This window comes from Carcharhinus amblyrhynchos, chromosome 10 (assembly GCF_965287045.1).
Source record: "Carcharhinus amblyrhynchos chromosome 10, sCarAmb.v2.hapA, whole genome shotgun sequence".
Taxonomy (NCBI): domain Eukaryota; kingdom Metazoa; phylum Chordata; class Chondrichthyes; order Carcharhiniformes; family Carcharhinidae; genus Carcharhinus; species Carcharhinus amblyrhynchos.
The window spans coordinates 97,175,111-97,202,604 of NC_137333.1; the positions used below are offsets into that span (position 1 = coordinate 97,175,111).

General features: G+C 45.5%; 1 protein-coding gene across 1 annotated transcript; it reads left to right on the plus strand.

Annotated features, from left to right (window-relative positions):
• The first annotated feature begins 936 nt into the window (after positions 1-936).
• Positions 937-27,103, plus strand: asmt (acetylserotonin O-methyltransferase). Its single transcript, XM_080197655.1, has 8 exons — positions 937-1,155; positions 7,570-7,744; positions 11,896-12,025; positions 16,767-16,835; positions 18,627-18,745; positions 19,807-19,947; positions 23,014-23,136; positions 24,048-27,103. Exons 1-8 carry the CDS (start codon positions 1,081-1,083, stop codon positions 24,257-24,259), a joined length of 1,044 nt encoding a protein of 347 aa, XP_080053781.1. The 5' UTR covers positions 937-1,080; the 3' UTR covers positions 24,260-27,103.
• The last annotated feature ends 391 nt before the right edge of the window (positions 27,104-27,494 follow it).

Consider the following 27,494-nt stretch of genomic DNA (forward strand, 5'->3'; position numbering starts at 1 on the left):
TTAAAACTCCCCCAGCGGAATTTGAACCCAGGGTCCAGAACTGCTGGATCACTAGTCCAGTGATATTATCAATGTACCTATGCCATCATACAAAGGAATGGGCCCTGCGGCCCTCCAAGCCGATGACGATACCTGCCCAAACTGAAACCTATGCACTTATGCAGCCCATATCCTTTCATTCCCATTCTATTCATGTATTCGCCTAGATGCCCCTTAACCTCTGCTATTGTACCTGCTCCCGTCACCCCCCTGGGCAGCGTGTTCCAAACATTCACCACCCTCTGTGTAAAAAACTTGCCTCGCACATCCCCTCTAAACTTCTTCCACGCACCGTAAACCTATGTCCTCTAGTACTTGATCTTTCTACCCCAGGAAAGAGCATCTGACAATCTACCCTGTCCATGCCCCTCATAATCTTGTAAACCTCTATCAGGTCACCCCCTCAACCTCTGTCGTTCCAGTGAGAACAAACTGAGTTTAATCAAGCTCTTCTCATAGCTAATACCCTCCAGACCAGGCAACATCTTGGTAAATCTCTACCGTACACGCTCCAAAGCACCCATATCCTTCTGATAGTGTGGCGACCAGAATTGTACACAATATTCCAAATGAGGCCTAACCAAGGCTCTGTACAGCTGCAGCAGGAACTGCCAGCTTTTCTACTCGATGCACCATCTCCCATTTAAGTGGATTGTACTATGGGGGAATTGGCTGCAAAATACTCCTGGTGGACAGGACCCCAAGAGTCCTTAATCTGGCTCAGGTCATGAGAGATACGAAAAGCTCGATCTTAAATGCATGTTTTTTTTTCCCTTTGAATTCTGTTAATCTAAGTGCAATAATAATCAAAGTGATAATGTCACAGTGGATCACATGTCCTCATAAGCTCCTTAAATGATTAGAAAGATACCTGGAATAAGCACTTCAGTAGCCAGACTGTGTTGGAGCAAAAGGGCAGGATCATTGTCCTCTGTCTGTGAGATCAGAGTGTCTGTCGGTTACAGCGACCCAGTCCATATTAAATGGGTGTTATCTAACTCTGAGCCCCTGAGTTGCTGTTTAGTTGGCACAGGTTCTATAATGGAAGTCTCCAAACAGGAACTCGAATATCCGCAGAAGCTGTTGAATTATATGGACGGATTTCTCATTTCTAAGGTAGGTTCAAGATTTCACACAGACGGGAAAGTAATCCGTCACGGTGACACAGAGGTTAGCCTCATAATAAAATGGGTGAGTTTACTAGCAAATAAATCGGTTGGACTTAAACCTGGTGTTATCAGACTTTTTACTGTGTTTACCCCAGTCCAACGCCGGCACATCCACATCATAGCCTCATAATGTCAGGGACCCATGTTTCTATTCCTGGCTTAGGTCACTGTCTGCGCAGAGTCTGCGCGTTCTCCTTGTATCTGCGTGGGTTTCCTCCAGCTGCTCCGGTTTCCTCTCACAGTCTGAAAGATGTGCTGGTTAGATGCATTGTGCCATGCTAAATTCTCCCTCAGTGTACCCGAACAGGCACCAGAGTGTGGCGACTGGGGGATTTTCTGTAACTTCATTGCAGTGTTAAAGTAAGCTTACTTGTGATACTAAAAAATAAACTTAAATTCATTCCCCAAGGCATTCATGACACTTCTTCTAAGGCACGTTTACCAATTGCTTTGATTTGATACATACCATGGGAGTCATTTTGAGTTTGTGCGATTGTTTAAAACGGGTGTCAAAGAATCATGCAGCTGAGTTTTATGTCTCTCAAGAATTTTATTTCCAAATACCTGAAGAGAAATAAAAATTCAGAAGGGCGAAACATCTTGCTCGACTGATCTTTTGAAGAAGTTACAAGATGATCAAAGGATTGGATAGGGCGGACAGTGAGAGCCTTTTACCTCGGATGGTGATGGCTAACACAAGGGGACATAGCTTTAAATTGAGGGGTGGTAATTATAGGATGGATGTCAGAGGTAGGTTCTTTACTCAGAGGGTAGTAAGGACATGGAATGCCCTGCCTGCAGCAGTTGTGGACTCGCCAACTTTAAGGGCGTTCAAATGGTCAGTGGATAGGCATATGGATAACATTGGAATAGTTTAGGTTAGAGAGTCATTAGATTGGTTCCACTGGTCGGCGCAACATCGAGGGCTGAAGGGCCTGTACTACGCTGTAATGTTCTATTTTATGTCTCAGATGGGGCTGCAGAAAACCTTATGAATGTATTTGGCCAACTTTGGGGGAAAGGATTATTAACCAAGTTAAAAGATGCGTGGATCAGGGAAACTCTGGGAAATGGACTGAGGGTGGAAAGAAATGGAGTACTTGTAAGAGGAACGATGCCAGGCAAACCCATAGACAGGGTAAATGCAAGAAGGATGTTCCCAATAGTAGGGGTATCCAGAACAAGGAGTCACAGTCTGAGGGTACAGGGTAAACCGTTTAGTACAGAGATGAGGAGAAATTTCTTCACCCAGAGAGTGGTCAGCCTTTGGAATTCACTGCCACAGAAAACAATTGAGGCCAAACCATCGGATGTTTTCAAGAAGCAGTTAGATATAGCACTTGAGGCGAAGGGGATCAAAGGATATGGGGGGGAAGGAAGTGTCAGGCTATTGAGTTGGATGATAAGCCATGATCATTATGAATGGCAGAGCAGGCTGGAAAGGCAGAATGGCTCCTATGTCCTGCTCCTATGTTAATATGTTCTAATCTAGTAGCACCCCCCACGGACCAGACCTCCGTCTCAGTTACATCGCTGAACTGAAATCAGACACCTAACACCAACTGATCAGATGTGCCGATGTTACTAAGCCAGGAGGGCAGTGAAAATGGAAACGACTAGACAGAAATTACCAAATGAATTGGACAAAATTCATAGGTGGGCAGAAAAATAGTATTATAAGGTGCCAGGTATAAGAAGGAAAATGAGATAGCACCTGCTCTATAAATGATGTTGAGCGAAAGAAGAAGCTGAAAGCAAATCAGCAGTGTCAGTGAACTTGATATACCCAACCAATACAGAGCAGCAACCAATGAGACCATTGTTCAATAGCCAACACAGCAGAATAAACAGCAGGACATAAAATGATCAAATTCTATGATGTTCTAGTCAGATGAGAAAAGATATGGCTGAGGGGGTGAACTAATTAATGTCTCTTTCAGAAAGGATAGACATAGAGAAAATATTTCCACTTGTGGGAAAATCCAAAATTAGAAAAAAAAATTAGATAACCCTGAATGAATCTGTATCGCAATCCAGCAGAAATGTCTCTTCTTAGAGAGTAGGTATAATATGGAGAACTTGTTACCAAAATAGAGTATAGGCAGATAGCACACAGGTGGATTTAAGGGGAAGCTAGATTAATATCAGTTTTGGTCTCCTTATTTAAGGAAAGATGCAAATGGATTAGAAGCAGTTCAGAGAAAGTTTACTAGGCTGAAACTTTGATTGGATGAGTTGTATTACAAGGCGAGGCTGGACAGTGCCGGGAACCTGGGTTTGATTCCTGGCTTGGGTTGCTGTGTGTGCGGAGTTTGAACATTCTCACCATGTCTGCGTGTGTTCCTCCAGATTTTTATTTGATTTTGGTTTATTATTGTCACATGTATTAACATACAGTGAGTTTTTTTTTGTGTGCTATACAAAGCATACCGTTCATAGAGAAGGAAACAAAGAACAAAGAAAATTACAGCACAGGAACAGGTCCTTTGGCTCTCCAAGCCTGCTCCGACTATGCTCTCCCACTGAACTAAAACCCCTACCCTTCTGGGGACCATGTCCCTCTATTCCCATCCTATTCATGTATTTGTCAAGGTGCCCCTTAAAAGTCATTATCATATCTGCTTCCACTACCTCCTCTGGTAGCGAGTTCCAGGCACCCACCACCTCTGTGTAAAAAAACTTGCCTTGTACATCTCCTTTAAACCTTGCTCCTCACACCTTAAACCTATGCCCCCTAGTTGTTGATTCTTCCACCCTGGGAAAAAGCTTCTGTCTATCCATTTCTGTCTATGCCCTTCAACCTCCGTTGTTCTAGTGAGGACAAACCAAGTTTCTCCAACCTCTCCTCATAGCTAATGCCCTCCATACCAGGCAACATCCTGGTAAATCTTTTCTGTACCCTCTCCAAAGCCTCCACATCCTTCTGGTAGTGTGGTAACCAGAATTGAACACTATATTCCAAGTGCAGCTGAACTAAGGTTCTATAAAGCTGCAACATGACTTGCCAATTTTTAAACTCAATGACCCAGCCAATGAAGGCAAGCATGTCGTATGCTTTCTTGAACACCTCCTCCAACTGCGTTGCCACTTTCAGTGACCTAATGTACCTGTACACCCAGATCCCTCTGCCTATCAATACTCTTATTTACTGCCATTTACTGTATATTTCCTATCTGTATTAGACCTTCCAAAATACATTACATCACATTTGTCCGGATTAAATGAGAGAGTGATATGGTCATAGAGTGTAGAGACACGGTAGCACAGTGGTTAGGACTGCTGCTTCATAGCTCCAGGGACCTGGGTTCGATTCCCAGCTTGGGTCACTGTCTATGTGGAGTTTGCACATTCTCCTCATGTCTGCGTGGGTTTCCTCCCACAGTCCAAAGGTGTGTGGGTTAAGTTGATTGGATATGCTAAAACTGTCCTTTAGTGTCCTGGGATGTGTAGATTAGTGGGTAAATGTGTGGGGGGGTAGGGCCTGTGTGGGATTGTGGTCAGTGCAGACTCGATGGGCCGAAGGGCTGTTTCTGCACAGTAGGGTTCTGTGCTAACTTAATGCAAGGTAAGTCCATTCAAAAGTCTGACAGCAGCAGGGAAGAAGCTGTTCTTGAGTTGGTTGGTACATGACCTCAGACTTTCGTATCTTTTCCCCAATGTAAGAAGGTGGAGGAGAGAATGTTCAGGGTACGTGTGGTCCTCAATCATGCTGGCTGCTTTGCCAAGGCAGTGGGAAGTGTAGACAAAGTTAGCGGATGGGAGGCTGGTCTGCATGATGGATTGGTCTATATTCACAACCTTTTGTAGTTCCTTGCAGTCATGGGCAGAGCAGGAGCCAAACTGTGATACAACCAGAAAGAGTGCTTTCTCTGGTGTATCTGTAAAAGTCGGTGAGAGTCATAGCTGACGTGCCAAATTTTCTGAATCTTCTCAGAAAGTAGAGGAGTTGGTGGGCTTTCTTAACTATAGTGTCAGCACTGGGAGACCAGGACAGGTTGTTGGTGACCTGGACACTTAAAAATTTGAAACTCTTGACCCTTTTTACTTCATCCCCATTGATATAGACAGGGGCATGAGCTCCTTTACGCTTCCTGAAGGTGTTCTGGTTTCTTCCCACAATCTGAAAGATGTGTTGGTTAGGTGCATTGGCCATGCTAACTCTCCCTCAGTGTATCCAGACAGGTGCCGGAGTGTGGAGACTAGGGGATTTTCACACTGACTTCATTGCAGTATTAATGAGAGCATAAGAACATAAGAAATAGGAGCAGGAGTAGGCCATCTAGCCCTTCGAGCCTGCCCCGCCATTCAATAAGATCATGGCTGATCTGTCGTGGCTCAGTTCCACATTCCCGCCCTCTCCCCATAACCCTTAATCCCCTCTCTTATCAAAAACCCATCAACCCACGTCTTAAAAATATTTAGCGAGGCAGCCTCCACCACTTCAACGGGCAGAGAATTCCAGAGATTCACCACCCTTTGAGTGAAGAAGTTCCTCCTCAACTCCGTTCTAAACCGCCCCCCTTTATCTTGAGGCTGTGCTCCCTAGTCCTACTATCCTTTCTGAGCGGGAAGAGTCTCTCCACCTCTATCCTATCCATCCCATTCATCATCTTATACGTCTCAATGAGATCTCCCCTCATTCTTCTAAACTCTAACGAGTACAAGCCTAGTTTATTCAGCCTCTCCTCATAGCTCAACCCCCTCAACTCCGGCATCAGCCTAGTAAACCTCCTCTGCACTCTCTCCAAGGCCAAAATATCCTTGCGTAAGTACGGCGCTCAAAACTGCACACAGTACTCCAGCTGCGGCCTCACCAATGCCCTGTACAGCCGCAGCAAGGCCTCCCTACTTTTATATTCAATCCCCCTCGCTATGAAGGCCAGCATCCCATTCGCTTTCCTGACCACCTGCTGCACCTGCAAGCTGGGTTTTTGCGACTCATGCACAAGGACCCCGAGGTCCCTCTGCACCGTCGCCTGCTGCAGTTTTTCGCCACGTAAGTAATAATCCTTCCTACCATTATTCCTACCAAAGTGGACCACCTCGCACTTGCCAACATTAAATTCCATTTGCCATTTCCTGGCCCATTCGCCCAGCCTATCTAGATCCTTCTGCAGACTTTCCACACCCTCCGCACAATTTGCCGTTCCACCAATCTTGGTGTCATCAGCAAATTTCGACACCCTACACTCGGTTCCCTCCTCCAGATCATCTATATAAATGGTAAATAGCTGAGGCCCCAGCACCGACCCCTGGGGCACTCCACTAGTCACCATCCGCCAATCCGAATAGCACCCATTGACCCCCACTCTCTGCCTCCTATTTGACAACCAATCCTCTATCCACACTAACACCCTACCCCCAACTCCATGTCCCCTGACCTTCTGCAATAACCTCTTGTGAGGCACCTTGTCAAACGCCTTCTGAAAATCAAGAAAGACCACATCCACCGGCTCTCCTCTATCCACCGCCCTAGACACATCCTCATAGAACTCCAGTAAATTTGTCAGACACGACTTCCCTTTAACGAAACCGTAAATGTAAACCTAATTTTGACTCTCATAAACAAACTTTCCTTCAAGGTTAGGCTTGAAGTTTAGAAAAGTAAGAGGTGACTTGATTGAAACATATAAGATCCTGAAGGGTGTTGACAGGTGTTTTGTCTTGTGGGGGAATCTAGTATGAGGGGCCACTAGAAATGTAAAAATAAGAATCACTCACAGATCTAAGAAGAACTCTTTCCTCTCAGAGAGTAATGGGTGTGAAGAACTCTCTTCCTCAATGGGCAGTGGAAGTAGAGTCTTTGAATATTTTCAAAGCAGAGATGGATAGATTCTTGATTAACAAGGGGGCGAAAGGGTAGGAGGGAAGTTGCAATCAGATTAGTCACCTGACATGGCAGTGCCATCTCAAAGGGCCGAGTGACCATACTTCATCTGCCACCAGTCTGCCCATTCCACCAACTTGTCTATGTCCTTCCGAAGTTCTACACTATCCTCCTCACAGTTCACAACGCTTCCAAGTTTCAGCTCATTTAGCATCCATCACAAAAAACTGACCTCAGCCTTAAATATAGCACTCCTGCTGCAAGGTTAGACATACAGCCTCTTGGTGCAGAGCACTACCAACTTAAACCAGACTGACAACAAAATCTGAAGGGTCAAACCTCCTGGTAAGAATGATTAATGGCACAGCGGATTCTGAGTAATTTCCGGCATATTGTCAGATCTTTTCAGTGAGTCAATTAATTAAGCATGGAGTCTCCACAAAATCTTGACAATTCCACCAATTTTGGTGAACAGAATAAAAAAACACAACTGGCATGTTGCTGACGCACACTTCCACACTATCTTGCTTGTAGACAATGTTTGCTGCCTGTGAGCTGGGAGTATTTGATCTCCTACTGGAGGAAGGAGGTCCACTCTCTTCCAGTGCCATTGCAGAGAGACTTGGCACCAGCGCAGATGGCATGGACAGACTCCTCGCTGCGTGTGTCGGCCTTCAACTCCTGGAAGTCGAAGAACACCAAGGTGAAGGTAATCCAACTCCAGACATGTTTTAATTGCCCAAGCAATTTGGGTGGGATTTTCCAGCCCACGCTTACCCCAAGACCAGAAAATTCCACCAGAGGTCAATGGTCTTTTGTATGGTTTGTGTCCCACCCGCTCCAATTCCTGTGTCAGGGGCAAGAGGAAATTCCATCCTTAGAGTACGTTTGAGTGGAATTGGGGTGGTTGACAATGGATGTATGGGTGAGGGAGATACGGGAAGCAATTTACAAGATTTTAACTTATATGTATATAGAAACATTGAAAATAGGAGCAGGAGGAGTTCATTTGGCTCATCGAGCCTGCCCTGCCATTCATAATGATCATGGCTGATCATCCAACTCAATAGCCTAATCCTGCCTTCCTCCCATACCCTTTCATCCCCTTCACCTCAAGATTCACAAATTTGATTGAGTTTTTTGATGGTGTAACCAAGAAGTGGGCAGTGCAGTTGATGCTTCTACATGGACTTTCGTAAGGCATTTGACATGGTAGGTTGTTGCATGGGTTAAATCACGGAATCCACGGTGAGGTAGCCAAATGGATACAAAATTGGCTTGATGACAGAAGAATAGAGGTAGTTGCAGAGGATTGTTTTCAAACTGGAGGCCTGCGACCAGTGGTGTGCCTCAGGGATCAGTGCTGGGCCCACTGTTATTTGCCATTTATATTAATGATTTGGATGAGAATTTAGGAGGCTTGGTTAGTAAGTTCACAGATGACACCGAGATTGGCATAGTCGACAGTGAAAAAGGTTATCTCGGGTATCAATGGGATCTTGATCAATTGGGCCAGTGGGCTGACGAATGGCAGATGGAGTTTAATTTAGATAAATGCGATGTTTAGCATTTTGGTAGATCAAACCAGGGCAGGACCTTTTCAGTTAAAGGTAGGCATTGGTTAGAGTTATAGAACAAAGAGATCTAGGGATACATGTTCATAGCTCATTGAAAGTGGAGTCCCAGGTGGACAGAGTGGTGAAGAAGGCATTCAGCATGTTTAGTTTCATTGGTCAAAACATTGAATACTGGAGTTGGGGTGTCTTGTTGAAGTTATACAAGACATTGGTAAGGCCACACTTGGAATACTGTGTCGAGTACTGGTCACCCTATTGAAGAAAGGATATTATTAAACTAGAAAAAGTGCAGAAAAGATTTACTAGGATGCTAAAAGGTCTTGATGGTTTGAGTTACAAGGAGAAGGTGGATAGACTGGGACTTCTTTCTCTGGAGCGTAGGAGGCTTGGGAATGATCTCATAGAGGTCTATAAAATAATGAGGGGCATAGGCCAGCTAGATAATCAATATTTTTTCCCAAAGATAGGGGAGTCTAAAACTAAAGGGCATAGGTTTAACGTGAGAAGGGAGAGATATAAAAGGGTCTAGAGGGACAATTTTTTCACACAGAGGGTGGTGAGTGTCTAGAACAAGCTGCCAGAGGCAGTAGTAGAGGTAGGTACAATTTTGTCTTTTAAAAAGCATTTAGACAGTTACATGGGTAAGATGTGTATAGAGGGAGTTTGGCCAAATGCAGGAAATTGGGGTTAGCTTTGTGGTTAAAAAGAAAGGATGGCATGGACAAGTTGGACCAAAGGGTCCGTTTCCACGCTGTAAATCTCAATGACTCTGTGAGTCAATGGTGTTAAATATAACACAGGCAGGATTTTACACTTTAATGTCTCTGCTAAAAATAGTGCACAGAGAAAATTAACTTACTAATTGAAGGGTAAATTCCCTCAGCTCATCTTCCAAACTATGCGGTGGCAAAGTGGAGGTGTCGCTTCACAACTAATTTAGGCTCAACTGGTCTCAAATCCCACCATTGCAGCAGTCGGAACTTAAAATCAATAAAATCTGGAATTGAAAGGTCACCTCAGTAATGGTGACCGTGAAACTATCGATTGCTGTAAAATGCCCTTCAGGGAAGGAAATCTGCCCCTTTACCTAGACTAGCTTACATTTTTTTATCCATTCATGGGGCAAGGGTGTCACTGACTGGCCAGCATTTATTGCCCATTCCTAATTGCCCGAGGGCAGTTGAGAATCACTCAGATTGCAGTGGCTCTGGAGTCACACGTAAGCCAGGCCAGGTAAGGATGGCAGCTTTCCTTCTCTGAAGAGCATTAGTGAAGTAAATGGGGTTTTCCAACTATCAACGACAATAGTTTCATGGTCATCGATGGATTCTTAGTCCCAGGTATTTTTAAAATTTGAATTTCACCATTAGGGATGGCATGGTGGGGTGGTCAGCACTGCCGTCTCACACTGCCAGGGACATGGGTTCGATTTCCAGTTTGGGTTCCTGTCTGTGTGGAGTTTGCAAATTTTCCCCGTGTCTGCGTGGGTTTCCTCCGGGTGCTCTGGTTTCCTACCACAGTGCAAAAATGTATGGGTTAGGTGGATTGCCTTTGATAAATTGCCCCTTAGTGTCAGGGGGACTAGCTAGGGTAAATGCATGAGGTGATGGGAATAGGGTCTTGGGTTTGTGGTCAGTGCAGACTCGATGGGCTGAATGGCCTCTCTCTGCAGTGTAGGATTCTATGATCTGAGGTGGCAGGATTTGAACCCAGGTCACCAGAACATTAGCTGAATTTCTGATAATACCTCAAGGCCATCGCCTTCCTATTGATCCAATGACTCTTAACTGCCTTCTGTAATGGCCTAGCAAACCAATCATTTTAGGGCAATTAGGGATGTGACACCCACATCCCAGCAATGAATTTTTAGAAATCTGTCTAATTTTTCATCTTTGGAAGTCTCACTTTGTTCAAAGTGAACAGTTTGAGTGAAAGAAGATATCACAGACACAAACTCATGAAAAGTTTCATGACCATGACCACAAATGAGTAATTTTTGATTTTACTCCACCAGGCTCTCCAGCCTCTGTGTTTGCCCCTCATTCTGTCATATTGGTGCTGGAGATGAGCATCTCTGCACCTCCATCACAGACTATATCAGTGGTGTCCCTCACCCGTATTGAGTGATGCCAGAATGGAGTGCCACCCAGACAGTGAGATGGTGGTGTAATGGTATTGTCACTGGACTATTAATCCAGAGACTCAGCTAATGTTCTGGGGACCAGCGTTCAACACTGTAACAACTTTAATCTGGTAATTGAGGTGGGCCTCTTAGAATATGCACTCCTAATCAAGGAGCCTCTTGTTTTGTACTTAGCAAAGAGTTTCAGTTCATCTGGAACTCCAAGTGTAGACCGCTGACTGAAAGCGCTCTGTATGCTACTATCGGACTTGTAAATAAAGGGATTTTGATGAAGAGATTTCTGCCTCTGTGGACTTGTTACATTCTGCACTCTCTTGTTTTCTTCTCCGTGAACGGTATGCTTTAGATCATAGAATCCCTACAGTACAGAAGGAGGCCATTCAGCCCATCAAGTCTGCATCGACCACAATCCCACCCAGCCCCTATTCCCGTAATCCCGAGCATTACCTGCTAATCCCCCTAACACTAGCGTCAATTTATCATCGCCAATCAACCTAACCTGTACATCTTTGGACTGTGGGAGGAAGCCAGAGCACCCAGAGGAAACCCATGTAGACACGGGGAGAGTGTGCACACTCCACACAGGCAGTGACCCGAGGTCAGAATTGAACCTGGTATCCTGGCACTGCGAGGCAGCAATGCTAGCGACTGTGCTACCATGCCACCCCTTTGTCTGTTGTAGCGCACAAGAAACAATATTTTTCACTGTATGTTAATATATGTGACAATAATAAATCAAATCAAATCAAAGTTATTGCAGAATCTCACCATGGCAGGTCGTGAAATTTGAATTCAATAAATATTTGGAATTAAGAATTTACTGATGACCATAAAACCATTGTCGGAAAAACCCATCTGGTTCACACATGTCCATTAGGGAAGGAAATCTGCCATCCTTACCTGGTCTGGCCTACATGTGATTACAGAGCCACAGCAATGCCCTCGGGGATGGGCAATAAATGCTGACCAGCCAGCGATGCCCACATCCCATGAATGAATAAATAAAAATAAACCGCTTGGAGGAAAGAGACTGAAAGTAAAAATCTCTGCTTGAAAAAGACATTGAGGTTTCATTCTCGTTGTACACTGCACAGAGAGTGGATTGTGAATAAATGTGATCATTAATTCTCCAACTTACAGTCTTGTACAGCAATACAGATCTGTCCCAAACGTATCTGACCAAGGAGAGTCCCAGGACGCTCTACTATTCAGTGGCATACTATTCACAGACCATCTACCATTGCTTTGCCTATCTGACTGATGCTATCAGGTGAGAGAAACTTCAATCAATCTTCCATGTTCATTCCCTGATAACTTCTATGTTACACTTTGAGTAACTTTTATAAGGTGTGTTAAAACAAGATGGATTTGCATTGGGATATTGTAGTTGCCAATCACATTCTAGTTGCTACACTACCAGAAGGAAGTGGATGCTTTGGAGAGGGGTTAGTTGAAGGGGCAGATTGTTTGATCTAAATTGTGAGAGGTGGATGTTCAGCAAGACCTTACAGTCCTCGTGCAACAGTTGTTGAAAGTAAGCATGCAGGTGCAGCAGGGACTAAAAAATTTCAAATAAATTTACCTTGGTCAATGAGGGGATCAAGGGTTATAAGGAGAAGGCAGGAGATTGGGGATGAGAATCTTATCAGCCATGATTGAATGGTAGAACAGACTTGATGGGCTGAATGGCCTATTTCTGCTCCTATATCTTATAGTCCTGTAGCCTGGGAAGAAGGTTTACCAGGATGTTTACCAGTCTTACAAGATAATGAAGGGGCTAGATAGAACACAGAACATTACAGCGCTGTACAGGCCCTTCAGCCCTCAATAGGGTAGAGGTAGAGAGATTCTTTTCACTTAGAAAGGAAAACAACTTGAGGGCACAGCCTCAAAATAAGGGGGGGATGCAGTTCAGAACAGAGTTGAGGAGGAACTTCTTCACTCAAAGGGTGGTGAATCTCTGGAATTCTCTGCCCATTGAAGTGGTGGAGGCTACCTCATTGAATACGTTTAAGTCACGGGTAGATAGATTTCTGATAGACAAGGGGATTAAGGGTTATGGGGAGAAAGTGGGAAAGTGGAACTGATCCACTTCAGATCAGCCATGGTCTTATTGAATGGCGGGGCAGGCTCGAAGGGCTAGATGGCCTACTCCTGCTTCAGTTTCTTATGTTCTTATGTTGCTTGGCCTGGAGGATTTTAGGGATAAAGAACAAAGAAAATTACAGCACAGGAATAAACCCTTTGGCCCTCCAAGCCTGCACTGACCAGGCTGCCCTTTCAGGGACCATATCCCTCTACTCCCATCCTATTCATGTATTTGTCCAGATATCCCTTAAACTTGGATTGTTTTCACTGGAAAGATGGAGGCTGAGGGGGTGACCTGATGGAGGTCTACAATATTAAGAGACAGAGATCAGGTTGATAGTCAGAGGGTTGTTCTCCAAGGTGAAAATGTCGACTAGAAGAGGGCACAGGTTTGAGGTGAGAGGTGGTAAGTTTAGAGGAGGCATGCAGAGAAGATTTCTCATACAACGATACGGTGGGTGCCTGGAACGCACTGCCAGTGGAGATGGTGGAAGCAGGCTCATGAGCAATGTTCAAGGTTTATCTTGATAGATCTATGAACGGGAGGTGAACAGAGGGAGAGAAACCAGGTATCGGCACAGGCTTGGTGGGCCGAAGGGCCTGTTCCTGTGTTCTGTTGTTCTTTGGACTGGTAAGAAGATAACCCCCCTGAAGATCAGCTAACGTGTTTTTGCCAACTGCAGGGGAGTGAAATTCATATCCTCTCCTCACCCCTTTGTGGCTGGCTCAGTAGAGACAAGGGCAGAAGTTTAGCTATGGGTTACCCACCCGATTTCTCATTGGAGAAGTGTTAAGAGGGGAAATGAAATCAGAAAACTTAGTCACCTGGAGAAAAAAAGAAAAGGTCTATATTTCACCCAGTAAATTTGACATAATTTGAATAAATATGAAGTAATTTCAGCGTTAGAATCAGAGTATATTGAAGTAAACCTACTTTATAGGATATTGGCTCCAATTTGATAAATGCTGAAGAAGTCTTAGTAGTCTTAGAAGTGTTTAAAAATATATGGTAAAGGGTTTGGACTAGGAGCTTATCACAGAATCCTACGGTGCAGAAGGAGGCCATTTGGGCCATCGAGTCTGCAGTGACCACAATCCCACCTAGGCCCTATCCCCATAACCCCATGCATTTACCCTGTTAGTCCCCTGACATTAAGGGACAATTTAGCATGGCCAATCCACCTAACCCACACATCTTTGGACAATGGGAGGAAACCAGAGCATTTGGAGAAAATCCACGCAGACATGGGGAGAATGTGCAAACTCCACACAGACAGTGACCCAAGCTAGGACTCGACCCCGGGTCTCTGGCGCTGTGAGGCAGCAGCGCTAACCACTGTGCCACCATGCTGCTAGTACACCTGGTTCTGTCTAACACCTGACTGACCCTGGGTGTGGGTCCAGATATCTCCGATACCACTGTGTGGCTGGCACTTTGTGCAATCCCACATTAACCCTTTATGTGCCAGACCTCATACTATGAAAAGGTTGGAAATGCTGAACAGGTTGGGCAGCCTGCTGCCAGTGGAATCTACCAATCTCACCAAAGTCCATGTTCTTTGGCGTGGTTTGCTCACCCCATCATTGGGGAACCTGCTGCCGGCAGTCGACCAGAAGATCTCAGCTGAAGGGTAGGGTCAGAAGATCTGGTCCAAAACTTTAACTCCGGGATATTCCATCAGAAATGGCCATGGACCTGAAGCATTACGTGGGATTCCCCCATTTTGACTCTAAGTTCAATGGTGGGTGGCTCCCAACGTGCCTGTCCCAATGATCAGAATGGCAGGATCCCGCACCAGATTCTGCATTTGGAACCTCATTGATTTTACACATGTTCCCCTCGTACCCTCCTTGCAGGCCAGCAGCTGATTCGTCTGCCTGAGCCTGGGCTGACAGGTTCAAAGGTCATGGGCGCCATATTTAAATTCCACTCCAGCGCACTCAGATCACTCTCTCCAACCCACCTGTCTTCAGCAGAAGGTGCAGGGTGCCAGCAACCCAGAAGGAAGAGGCAAACAACCTCGGGAAGAAGTCTGTTCCTCGATTCAGTCGCCATGCCCCACCCCCTCCCCCACCCCCCTGGCCCATTGCTTGTAAGGCACCCACGCACCCCCCCCCCCCCCCCGATCTCTACTCACCCCATCTTACTTATTAATGTCCCAAGTATTAACATTGAATTAAGTTACTGTGAAAATCCCCTGACTGCCACTCTCTGGCGTCTGTTTGGGTACACTGAGGGAGGTTTCGGCAATCCCCCTAACCAGCACGTCTTTTGGACCATGAGAGGGAACTGGAGCACCCGGAAGAAACCCACGCAGATACAGGCAGAATGTGCAAACTCCACACAGACAGTGGCCCAAGCCGGGATTGAACCCAGGTCCTTGGCGCTGTGCAGCAGCAGTATTATCCTTAATTGGGCAGCACGGTGGCACAGGGGTCAGCACTGCTGCCTCACAGCGCCAGGGACCTCGGTTCAATTCCCAGCCTCGGGTGATTGTCTATGTGGAGTTTGAACTTTCTCCCCCCGTGTCTGTGTGGGTTTCCCCATGGGAGCTCCGGTTCCCTCCCACACTCCAAAGATGTGCAGGTTAGATTAATTGGCCACACTAAATTGCCCTTTAGCGTCAGGGTGATTAGTGGGGTAAATATGTGTGGAAATGGGGAAAGGATCTGGGTGGGATTGTCGTCGGTGCAGGCTCATTGGGCTGAATGGCCTCCTTCTGTACTGTAGGGATTCTATTTTATTCTAACTCTTGATTCCCTTACTGATTAAAAATCTGTCCATCTTAGCCTTGACTATCCTTAATAGTAGAGTAATAACATAAGAACATAAAGAACACAGGAAATAGGAGCAAGAGTAGACCACTCGGCCCATCGAACCTACTCCACCATTCAGTACAATCGTAGGCTTCAACTCAACTTTCCTGCCCGCTGCCCATATCCTTTAATTCCCTGAGGGACCAAAACTCTGTCAGTCCCAACCTGAGATGTATTCACTGATGGAATGGATGAGAATTCCAAAGATTCACAATCCACGAATGAATTAGTTTCTCCTCACCTCCATCCTGGGTGGCGCGGTGGCACAGTGGCACTGCTGATTCTTCAGAAGGAACTCTTCAAAATACAGCTAATGAAAATACGACAAAACTTACCCCTACTTATAAATCAAAGAAAGGGTTTAGTAAAGAAACATCATTACTCCAAACTTGGGGCCATTCCAAGCTCACCCACAATTCTACGTAGTTCCTTATTTACAATGAATCAGTTGGTCAGCTAACTATTACATCTTATTCCCACTGGCTGCATTAAATCCAATACAAAGTTGTCACTGGTCACATTCTAACACTGCTACCTCACAATGCCAGGGACCCGGGTTCAATTCCTGGCTTGGGGTCACTGTCTGTGTGGAGTTTGCAAGTTCTCCCCGCGTCTGCGTGGATCTCCTCCGGGTGCACCAGTTTCCTTCCACAATCGGAAAGATGTGCTTGTTAGGTGCATTGGCTGTGCTAAATTCTCCCTCAATGTACCCGAACAGGCGCCGGAGTGTGGCGGCTCGGAGATTTTCACAGTAACTTCATTGCAGTGTTAATGCAAGCCTTACTTGTGACAGTAATATAGAAACTTTGGACAATCGGCCCCTTCACCCTGAGACTCTGTGCAGACCCAGTGTTTCAGGTTCTAACGGAAACAAACCTCCCACTGCTTGGATAACACTTTCAAAGGGATGGCACAGACGTGATGGGCCATACTCCTGTGTAGGAAGTATCTGTTATTTCGTGTCTAGAAAGAAATAAAGTGAGATAAAAGCTGGGTTCCACGCAGCGAATTTAATAGCTTTCTGTGCACGACAATCCTTACGAAAGATTGATCTCACATTTTGCATTTCTGTAATATTTTAATATTCTTTTAATATTCTGCTTCAGGGAAGGGACAAATCAATATCAGAGGGCATTTGGCATTTCCTCCAAGGAGCTCTTCGATTCCCTCTATAGGTAAGTTCTTACTGTTTCCTGCGCTGTTCTTTAAACTCCTTGGCAACCAGAATTTAAATGGGCAGAAAGAAGAAGACAATTTCCTTTCATCATAACGCGAAAATGACTTTGCTTTACCTTTCGCCCACTGCGTACAATTCTTTGATGTGTTTGGGACCTCGAATTTTCCATGAATTAATTACAGGTCACTTTTGTGGCAGACTTGTATTATTGCACTCACCAAGACATTAAAGTCCCTTTCTGATTTTTTTTTATTCATTCACGGGATGTGGGCCAGTATTTATTGCCCATCCTTAGCATGTGAGAGTCAACCACATTGCTGCGGGTCTGGAGTCACATGTAGGCCACCCCAGATAAGGACGGCAGATTTCCTTCCCTGAAGGACATCAGTGAACCAGATGGTTTTTTTTACAACATTCGACAATCGTTTCCTGGTCATCAGTAGACTTTTTTGCTAATTTTAGAATGTTATTGAATTCAAATTTCCCCATTTGTCCGGGTGGGATTTGAACCTGGGTACCCAGATCTTGCTCTGGATTATTAGCCTAGTGACAAGACCACTATATCACACCTCAAACACATTGAGGATATGAGGAGGACAGCAGTTTCCAGTCTTCCCCGCCTGTGGGATTAGCATTCCTGCCAAAAGTGGCCCCCAACCCCCCTCTCCAACAGGTTCCCTGGTGGCTCGATGGGTGAGGAGTGAACTATGGCCTCTTTCTGATCTGTATTCTAAGAGGTCACCTTCATTCATCTAATCGCTAGTGAATATGGAGACAATTAAATCAAATCATAGAACCCTACAGTGCAGAAAGAGGCCATTCGGCCCATTGAGTCTACACCGAACACAATCCCATCCAGGCCCCACCCCCATATCCCTACATATTATACTCACTAATCCCTCTAACCTACAAATCCCCAGACACTAAGGGGCAATTTCTTAGCATGGCCAATCAACCTAACGCGCACATCTTTGGACTGTGGGAGGAAACCAGAGCACCCGGAGGAAACCCACGCAGGCACGAGGAGAATGTGCAAACTTCACACAGACAGTGACCCAAGCCAGGAATCGAACCCAGGACCCTGGAGCTGAGAAGCAGCAGTGCTAACCGCTGTGCTAGCGTGCCGCCTGATCCCATAATGTAAAATCAGTTTTACATTATGGAATCCTCTCATCTCAGGGGCCAATCCCATGGAGCTGAGAGTCAGAATGAGTGCTGATATTCTGTCATGGCGTTAAGAAAACTGGTAAATAATTTCACAACACTGTCCCTACACTCCTCCAAAGATGTCGGTAGAAAATATTTTAGCATATATAATGTCATCATCCACAGCATGTTGGCATCACTGGCAAGGCCAATTTCCTTTCGGAGGAATGTTGGAACTTTGTGAAATGTGGGAGCCCTTTGTAGCAGCTTTGATGGGACTGAGTGGCTGGTCAGACCATTTCAACGGGCAGTTAGGAACCAGCCACATTGCTGTGAGTCAGGAGTCACATTTTGCTTTTCATTGTTGGATGTGAATGTAATTAAGAAGGCCACATCGAGAAGGTGGTGGTGAACCGCTTCCTTGAACTGCTGCAGTCCCAGAGGTGTAGGTACACCCACAGTGCTGTTAGGGAGGGATTTCCAGGATCTTGACCCAGCAACAGTGAAGGAACAGCGATATATTTCCAAGTCAAGATGGTGAGTCGTTTGGAGAGGAACCTCCTGTATGACTGAGAGTGTGACTGAGTTGCCCATTTTAACACTAATATCCCCACTTCAACCTTTCAATGCTGTGATACCATAGGTCCGAGGAGGAGATGTTGAAGTTCATGCAGCTGATGAATTCGATTTGGAATATCTGTGGAAAGGATGTGGTGACGGCCTTTGACCTTTCAACTTTCACCAACATTTTTGACCTTGGTGGTAAGTGACCTGTCACTGCCCGTCTATACCTGTCTCCAAATGTTTGGCTGGAATTTCCCTGCCCATTGCGCCAATGGGATTTTCCAGTCCCGCCGCAGTGAACAGAGATTTGGCTGAGCGCCAAACTCCCCATCTTCGCCTACAGTAGCCAAGGGGCGTGAACAGCTGATGGATTTTGCCCTTTGAGGGTGATTCTCTCAGCCCGTTGCGCAGTTTCCGCAGCACAACACGCCAGGAGGCATCAACTGAGGCCGTTTCGCGGGCATCCCACTGGGCGCCATGGCTCCCACGCGTCTCCGGGGCCAAGATTTGTAACGTCATTTCAATATTTAAATCAGAATTTGACCCTCATTAGCAGGCCTGGGCCTGACCTCTCCGGGCCTACTCGTGAGGATTTTTACACCATCAGCCTTTTAGTTACTTTTTTAGTATCTGGTTACTATAATAAGCTATCGTTCCTGATCTTTGCATAACTTTTAGTCACATAATTACCTCATCCATCAGCCTAATGAAATGATTAAAAAGAAACGCGCTGTGTTGCGGGGATAGGGAGGGGGTGTGGGCCTGGGTGATATGCACTTTTGGAGAGTCAGTGCAGAGTGGATGGGCTGAATGGCCTCCTTCTGCACTGTAGGGATTCTATAGTTCTATTCCATGGTCCTCAATCTTTGAAATTATAATAAACCCTGTAGGTAAATGCAATTACAATGTTTATTTAGATAACTATCATGGGTATAACTATAAGCCAGTCAACTTCCAGGATCGAACTGATACAGAAGCCCTCGCTTGCAAGGACGATTCCGCAACCTGATCCCTGGTTGGTTACCCAGGTCACGTAACTCCCTCGGCAGATCGACCCATACGCGTTTAATATACTGTCATTGGGAACTGAATAACGTAATTATTATCAATGTATAAAGTAACTTAGGAGGGACGTGGTGGGTTTCCTATTTTTGAGTGATCTGCTAAGAGGTTCTTCTCGGTACATCTCCCCACAAAGGGGACAAGCACCACAGCAATGTTACCAATTTAAGTTTTGAAAGGTTTCTTTTGTTTTGAAGGTTGTACTGGTGCCATAGCCAAGGAATGTATCTCCGCATATCCGCAGTCCAGGGTAACTGTCTATGACCTTCCCAAAGTTCTGGAAATGGCAGGAAAACACTTTGTGTCCCCAGATGAAAAACGGATTGCATTTCATGAAGGTAGGTGGAACCACGGGAAAGGTGACCATTGCCCACCTGCTTTGCCTTCCACCGTCTTAGTCAGCTCGTGATACAAAGATAATGGGCGGCATGGTGACACAGTGGTTAGCGCTGCTGCCTCAGGGACCCGGGTTCGATTCCCGGCTTGGGTCACTGTCTGTGTGGAGTTTCCACATTCTCCCCGTGTCTGCGTGGGTTTCCTCCGGGTGTTCCGGTTTCCTCCCGCAGTCCAAAGATGTGTGGTTTGGGTTGATTGGCCATGCTAAATTTCCCCTTAGTGTCCGGGAGATTGGCAGGGTAAATATGTGGGGTTAGAGGAATAGGGCCTGGGTAGGATAACGGTCAGTGCAGATCGATGGGCTGAATGGCCTCCTTGTGCACTGTAGGGATTCTATTCTGTGAGTTGTTGCCTGACTGTATCCATCAGCCTCGATCATTTAGTCTGTAACCGACCCAGGTAAGAGGTGAGAAAAAGAAACACCATTGGTGAGAGCTTTGGGCACCATATCTCCAGTGTTATTTATTCCCCCTATAAAACGCAACACTTACCACATGTCATGTCTCAAACTACCGCACTCATGTCCCGTATTGCTATTTTGGGAATTAGAGACAAGTTGGTTAAGACAATCTCCAATTATTCATGTGTGAGCAACACTACGTTCTACCCAGTCAAGCATTGTTCAGTTTTGTTCGTCACACAGTTCAGTTTTCTAAGTACCAGAGGGTTGTTTCCACTAGAACCAGGAAATTGAGTTTTAGAATAAAAGGTCTACGATTTAAAATGGAAATAGAGTCATAGAGTTTACAGCATGGAAACAGACCCTTAGGCCCAACTTGTCCACGCCGCCCTTTTTCTTTAAAAACCTCTAAACTAATCCCAATTGCCCACATTTGGCCCATATCCCTCTACACCCATCGTACCCATGTAACTATATAAATGATTTTTTAAATATAAAATTTTACCCACCTCCATCTCTGGAAGATTGTTCCAGGCACTCACCACCCTCTGTGTGAAAAAATTGCCCATCTGGACACTTTTGTATCTCTGCCCTTTCACTTTAGACCTATGCCCTCTAGTTTTAGACTCCCCTATCTTTGGGAAAAGATATCGATTATCTACCTTGTCTATGCCCCTCATTATTTTTATAGACCTCTATATAGTCATGCCTCAGCCTCCTGCGCTCCAGAGAAAAATACCCCAGTCTATTCAGCCTCTCCTTATAACTCAATCCATCAAGTCCCGGTAGCATCCTAGTAAATCTTTTCTGCACCCTTTCTAGTTTAATAATACCCTTTCTGTAATAGGGTGACCAGAATTGCACACAGTATTCCAAGTGTGGCCTTACCAATGTCTTGTACAACTTCAACAAGACGTCCCAGTCCTGTATTCAATGTTCTGACCAATGAAACCTAGCATTCTGAATGCCTTCTTCACCACTCTATCCACTTGAGGAACTTTTTTTTTGCTTTTAGAGGATTGTCAGTCTGTGGGATTCTTTTCTCCAGAAAGCGGTGGAGGCTGGCTCATTGAATTTATTGAAGGCAGAGTTAGGCAGATTTTTGACAGACAAGGAAGTCAAGAGTTATAGGGGGCAGACAGCAAATTGCAGTTGAATCCTATCAGGTCAACCATGATAGTGAATCACAGAGCAGGATTATAGGGCTGAATGGCCTTCTCTTTCTCCTATGTTCTTGATAGAATCATTAAATCCCTACAGTGCAGAAGGAGGCCATTCAGCCCATTGAATCTGCATCAGCCACAATCCCACCCAAGCCCTATTCCCATAACCCCACACATTTACTCAGTTTTTCCTCTGACACTAAGGAACAATTTAGCATGGCCAATCAAGCTAACCTGCACATCTTTGGACTATAGGAGGAAACTGGAGCACCAGGAGGAAGCCCACGCCAACAGGGGGAGAATGTGCAAACTTCACCCAGAACCAACCCGGGAATCGAAACCAGGTCCCTGGCACTGCAAGGCTGCAGTGCAAACCACTGTGCCGCTGTACCGCCATGCACTGGGACTCTCTTATTGGGAGTCTTTCCTTAGAATATTCAATTTCAGCACAAGTTAAGCCACTAAATCTTAAATCTATTACATAAAATAATGGGATTTAGGTAGTGCAGAGATGGTGTGGGTTATCGAGGCATAGAGGTATACAGCACAGAAAAATCTCTGCAGGTGACTGGGTGTGGGTCACTACCAAAGTTACCTATACTTCCAGATGCAAAGCAATTGGCCAGTTGACTTTTGAATTTCTTGGGAATTACCATACAATCTGTACCTGGACGTCGCTAATGGTGGAAAGTCCCACAGCGCCTACTTGGGGTACCCCCAGGTGCAATGCCCTAGCTGCAGGCACATATGGGCAGCACAGTGGTTAGCACTGCTGCTTCACAGCTCCAGGGACCTGGGTTCAATTCCTGCCTCTGGTCACAGTCTGTGTGGAGGTTGCACATTCTCCCAGTGTCTGCGTAGGTTTCCTCCAGTTTCCTCCCAAAATCCAAAGATTTTGAATGTTAGGTTGATTGACCAACTTAAAGTTGCCTCTTAGTGTCCCGGGATGTGTAGGCTAGAGGGACTGGTGGGTAAATATGTAGGGATACAGGGAAAGGGCTTGGGTGGGATTGTTGTTGGTGCTGACTCAATGGGCCGAATGGCCTCTTTCTTCACTGTAGGGTTTCTATATATTCTATATATATATATATCTCCAATAAAAAGCTAGCATCATTAATAACAACCATTAATCTGCTGGATTGCTGTACAAATCCATCTAGTTCATTAATGTCCAATAGAATGGGAAGCTGCCATTCTTATCCATCTTTCCTGGGTCCAGAAGGACTGCAATCTGTTTAGTTCCTAACTGCCCCCTGAAATGGCCGAGCAAGTTACTTAGTTGTATACAAGAAGGTCTAACATCTTCTCAAGGCCAATTAGGGATTGCTACGTGCCAGTGTCCTCAAGAAGGGAGGGGAAACTATTTTAACAACTGGAGACTCTTCATTCAATGGCCCCTATCGTAGTACTTTGTTGTCCTAACATTACCCTCTCTTCAAATACAGGTGACTTCTTCAAAGACCCGATACCCGATGCTGACCTCTACATTTTGGCTAGAATTATTCATGACTGGACTGAGGACAGGTCCCTGGAGCTACTTAGCAGAGTTTACAAAGCTTGCAAACCTGGTGGGTCAGTGTGGAATATTAATGGGTACAGTTGATACTGTGCAGAAAGGGAAGATGGTGGTATAGTGGTAATGTTACTGGGCTAGAAACCCAGATCGTGCTCTGGTGACGTGGGTTCAAATCTCGCCTTTGAATTCAACTAATAAAGCTGGAATATAAAGGGAGTCTCACCAATGATGCCAATTATCATCGATCGTTGCAAAAAGCCATTCACTAATATCCTTTAGGGAAGGAAATCTGTCATCCTCATCTGGCCTTGCCACCATGTGGCGATGCCAGGTTACCATCTACATGTGGCTCCAGAGCTCTGATTGACTCTTAACCACCCTCTGAAATGGCCTCACAAGACATTCAGTTCAAAGGGCAATTAGGGATAGGCAACAAGTGCTGGTCATGCCAGCGACACCCACACCCCGTGAAAGAATGACCTTGCACATATTTGATATTTCTACCAAAGCCCAGTGCAGTTCTGCCGTAACTTTTTGGGAGTAAGGACCCTGCTTGAACTTGCTGGAACTCTTGGCCGGGATCCAGATACACCGGGTTTCCTGCTCCTGTAGCAAATGTTACTTCAACCTGGTCTGAAAATCCAAATGTGGAGATGCCCGCGTTGGACAGGGGTAGACACAGTAAGAAGTCTCACAACACCAGGTTGAAGTCCAACAGATTTATTTGGTAGCAAAAGCCACTAGCTTTCAGAGAGCTGCTTCTTCAACCTGAGAAAGGGACAATGCTCTGAAGGCTTTTGCTACCAGGTAAACCTGCTGGACTTTAACCTGGTGTTGTGAGACTCCTTACCCTGAAAATCCAGGACAGGGAATTGGAATTCACAAGAGAGCAATGGCCAATTGCATGGGAAGGAAGGGGTTAAAATAAAGTGAATTCATGTGGTCTGTGTCACTTTTAATTAGGCAGTGGCGTGCTGCTGGTTGAAGCACTGCTGAACGAGGACAGAAGAGGACCCATCACCACCCAGTTGTACTCTCTGAATATGTTGGTGCAGACGGAAGGGAAAGAACGCATGCCCTCGGAGTACGTCAAGCTTCTGGAGTCAGCTGGATTTAAGGATGTGCAAATCCGAAGGACCGGAAAAATCTATGATGTCATTTTAGGAAGGAAGTGAACTGTTATGTGCATTGAAAGTTTATTTATTAGTGTCAGGAGTAGGCTTACGTTTAACCGCAATGAAATTACTATGAAAATCCCCTAGCCACCACACTCCGGGTATACCGAGGGAGAATTTAGCACCTAACCAGCACGTCTTTCGGACAGTGGGAGGAAACCGGAGCACCCGGAGGAAACCCATGCAGAAACGGGGAGAATGTACAAACTCCAACAGACAGTAACCCAAGCCAGGAATCGAAGCCGGGTCCCCAGTGCTGTGAGGCAGCAGTGCTAACCACTGTGCTGCCCTTTGTTTCACTCTTGCTGGAGATTAATGAATTAAAATAGATCGAATAATTCTGAAAGGGAGGGTAGGTCTAGCAGAAAGATCCCCTTCAGTGCAGTCTCCTTGCTCATGTGGAATAAAAACTTATTTTTAAAAAATGTTTACCAGCAAATATAACCGATCCTAATTTCCTGGCTCACATATTCATTTGTTGATATTTTCCTGCTTCTGTTCCTGGCTTTTGTGGGGTCGGTTATCATAGACCAGTATTCACATTCCGTTAGTGTTTATACAGGTAACACTAGTTACACCAGGCATGGCCCATCGTCCCAACAATGAAAACTTATGAATAGAAATCCTGCAAAGATCCCATCTTGAAGATTTTCATGTGTTTAATCCCACTGGAGACCCATCAGTTCTCTCTCAGGTCATTATTGTTAAACTGTTGATGGGTTGTCGCCCTGCGTGTACCAGCATTGCCCCATCACCAATGCCCATTCAGAACAAAGAACAAACAGAACAAAGAAAATTACAGCACAGGAACAGGCCCTTCGGCCCTCCAAGACTACACTGACCATGCTGCCCATCTGAATTAAAACCTCCTACCCTTCCAGGGACCATATCCCTCTATTCCCATCCGATTTGTGTATTTGTCCAGGCGCTCCATAAAAGTCTCTATCATATCTGCTTCCACTACCTCCCCCGGCAGCGAGTTCCACCACCCTCTGTGTAAAACATTTGCCTCGTACATTTCCTTTAAACCTTGCCCCTCGCACCTGAAACCTATGGCCCCTAGTAATTGACTCTTCCACCCTGGGAAAAAGCTTCTGACTATCCACTCTGTCCATGCTCCTCATAATCTTGTAGACTTCTATCAGGTCGCCCCTCAACCTCTGTTGTTCCAGCGAGAACAAGTTTCTCCAACCTCTGCTCATAGCCAATACTCTCCATACTAAACAACATCCTGGTAAATCTTTTCTGTGCCCTCGCTACTTGTCATTGACTATTCAAAAGATTAGTCATTGCACTTCTGGAGTGACTCATTGTATGAATCACCTTGGAGTGTGATCAAAATCCAAGTTTTTTTTCCCTCTAAGCCCCTTCCATACAGTCACTGATTGAAAGCTGTAACATGATGAGGAGGGGGTTTAATACCCTCCCATGAGGCCAGTTACATGGCAGTTGGTGGCAATTAAGAGGATTAGAAAGTACTGGGTAGAAACTCTTTCAACTTCTAGCCCCTAATTAAACCTGCATACAGAGGATTCATGGATGGTCTTCCCACTCTGTTGCCAATTGAGGCCTTTAAGATGGTCAACTAATGCCCAAGTAATGGTTCCATCCCATCACCAGTGGGATTCAATCAGTGGTGGTTGGAGCAATCATCACCTGTAGTGTTTTCCAGGTGGCTTGCAGAGTTCCGGGGATTCAAATGAATGATCTAGTTGGGCGCATGAGCGGCGCAGGCTTGGAGGGCTGAAGGGCCTGTTCCTGTGCTGTACTGTTCTTTGTTCTGATGGAGGGGAGAGGGGTGGCTCCCTCGTCCAAAGGCTCTCAACGCCTGATCAAAGGTCTTGCTTCAGGAGGAGGGGCCCACCAAGAGCCATTCTTCCTGCCCATGCTACCAAACTCTCCCATAATCCTCCATCCTGTTCTCACTCATCTATGGTCTGGGTTCCTCAGCAATTCCAGGCCTATCCCTGGGTGGGTGCTAGCATTGCCTGGATTGGACAGCTGCCTGCCTTTTATTGGCTAGCAGTTCTCCAGGGAGTGTGGAGGGGCTGGACCTTGGGTGCTTGGTCCCATGGAAGTCCTGCTGCTGGCTACTTAAGTGCCTGAGGAGACATTTAATGCTAAGAACTTGTGGGAGAGGATATGTGAGCTCAGCAGGAGGTCAGCCATATGGGCAAGAAAATTAGCAGCACCCTCATTGTAGACTGACTGTCTCTGCATATGCATGAAATAGTCAGCACAGACAAAGGAGATGTTTTACTATATCTATCAACAGGACACAGTTGAGTATCCTCGTTAACAGCACTGAAACTGTGATTAAGATATGATTAAGTGACTATTGTCTAAATGGATATTCCATCCATCTACTACTCTAGATTATGAAATTATCAATGGGATGCAATTAAACAGCTATTGTCTCACGCCTACCTCTATGATTCTGCCTCTTTGTATCATATGTAAATAACTTACCAGTGTGCGTGAGTAGAAACAATGACCTTTACTAGAGTTATGCCCTATTAAAAACTGATGGTACACAATTGAGCAAAGCAGACTGAAGCAACCTTAGGACTTCTTCAATTCCCCTCTCCTTAGACAATAAAAAATCCATCACTCGTGAATGTTGTGTCCAAATATCTTTCAAGCTCTGACAAGCTCTTTTGCAAAGGATGTGATGCGTGCTCTCCAGCCAGTGGGCAAGACCCCCATTGTCTCAATTAATGAGTCCAATATTATGATTTCCCAAGATTAGGTGGCTTGCAATCAATTCTCACCATTTATTTAGAGGCTTGGTGGGTGAACAATTAGATACTGATTAACGTTACCTCAGGCACCATGGGTGGCACGGTGGCAAAGTGGTTAGCACTGCTGCCTCATAGCTCCGGGGACCCAGGTTCGACTCCCAGCTCGGGTCACTGTCTGTGCAGAGGCTGCACGGTCTCCCCGTGTCTGCATAGGTTTTTCTCCGGGTGGACTGGTTTCCTCTCGCAGTCTGAAAGACGTGCTGGTTAAGTGCATTGCTAAATTCTTTGTCAATGTACCACAACAGGCACCAGAGTGTGGCGACAAGGGGATTTTCATCGTAACTTCATTGTAGTGTTAATGCAAGCTATTTGTGACACTAATAAATAAACTTTAAAAGAAACTTTAACCTTCACACAATGAATTGGAGGGAAGTGACTGTTCATCAGCCTGATCCAATGGTTCCTCCCTGACCTTTGACTCATCAGGTCTTAGG

Bases quoted from the DNA above. Each gene is read 5' to 3' on its own strand.
- asmt (XM_080197655.1), top strand. From the start codon at position 1,081: ATGGAAGTCTCCAAACAGGAACTCGAATATCCGCAGAAGCTGTTGAAT. The intron at 12,026-16,766 runs GTGAGAGAAACT...ATTCTGCTTCAG, and splicing joins TATCTGACTGATGCTATCAG to GGAAGGGACAAATCAATATC. The intron at 19,948-23,013 runs GTAGGTGGAACC...CTTCAAATACAG, and splicing joins ACGGATTGCATTTCATGAAG to GTGACTTCTTCAAAGACCCG.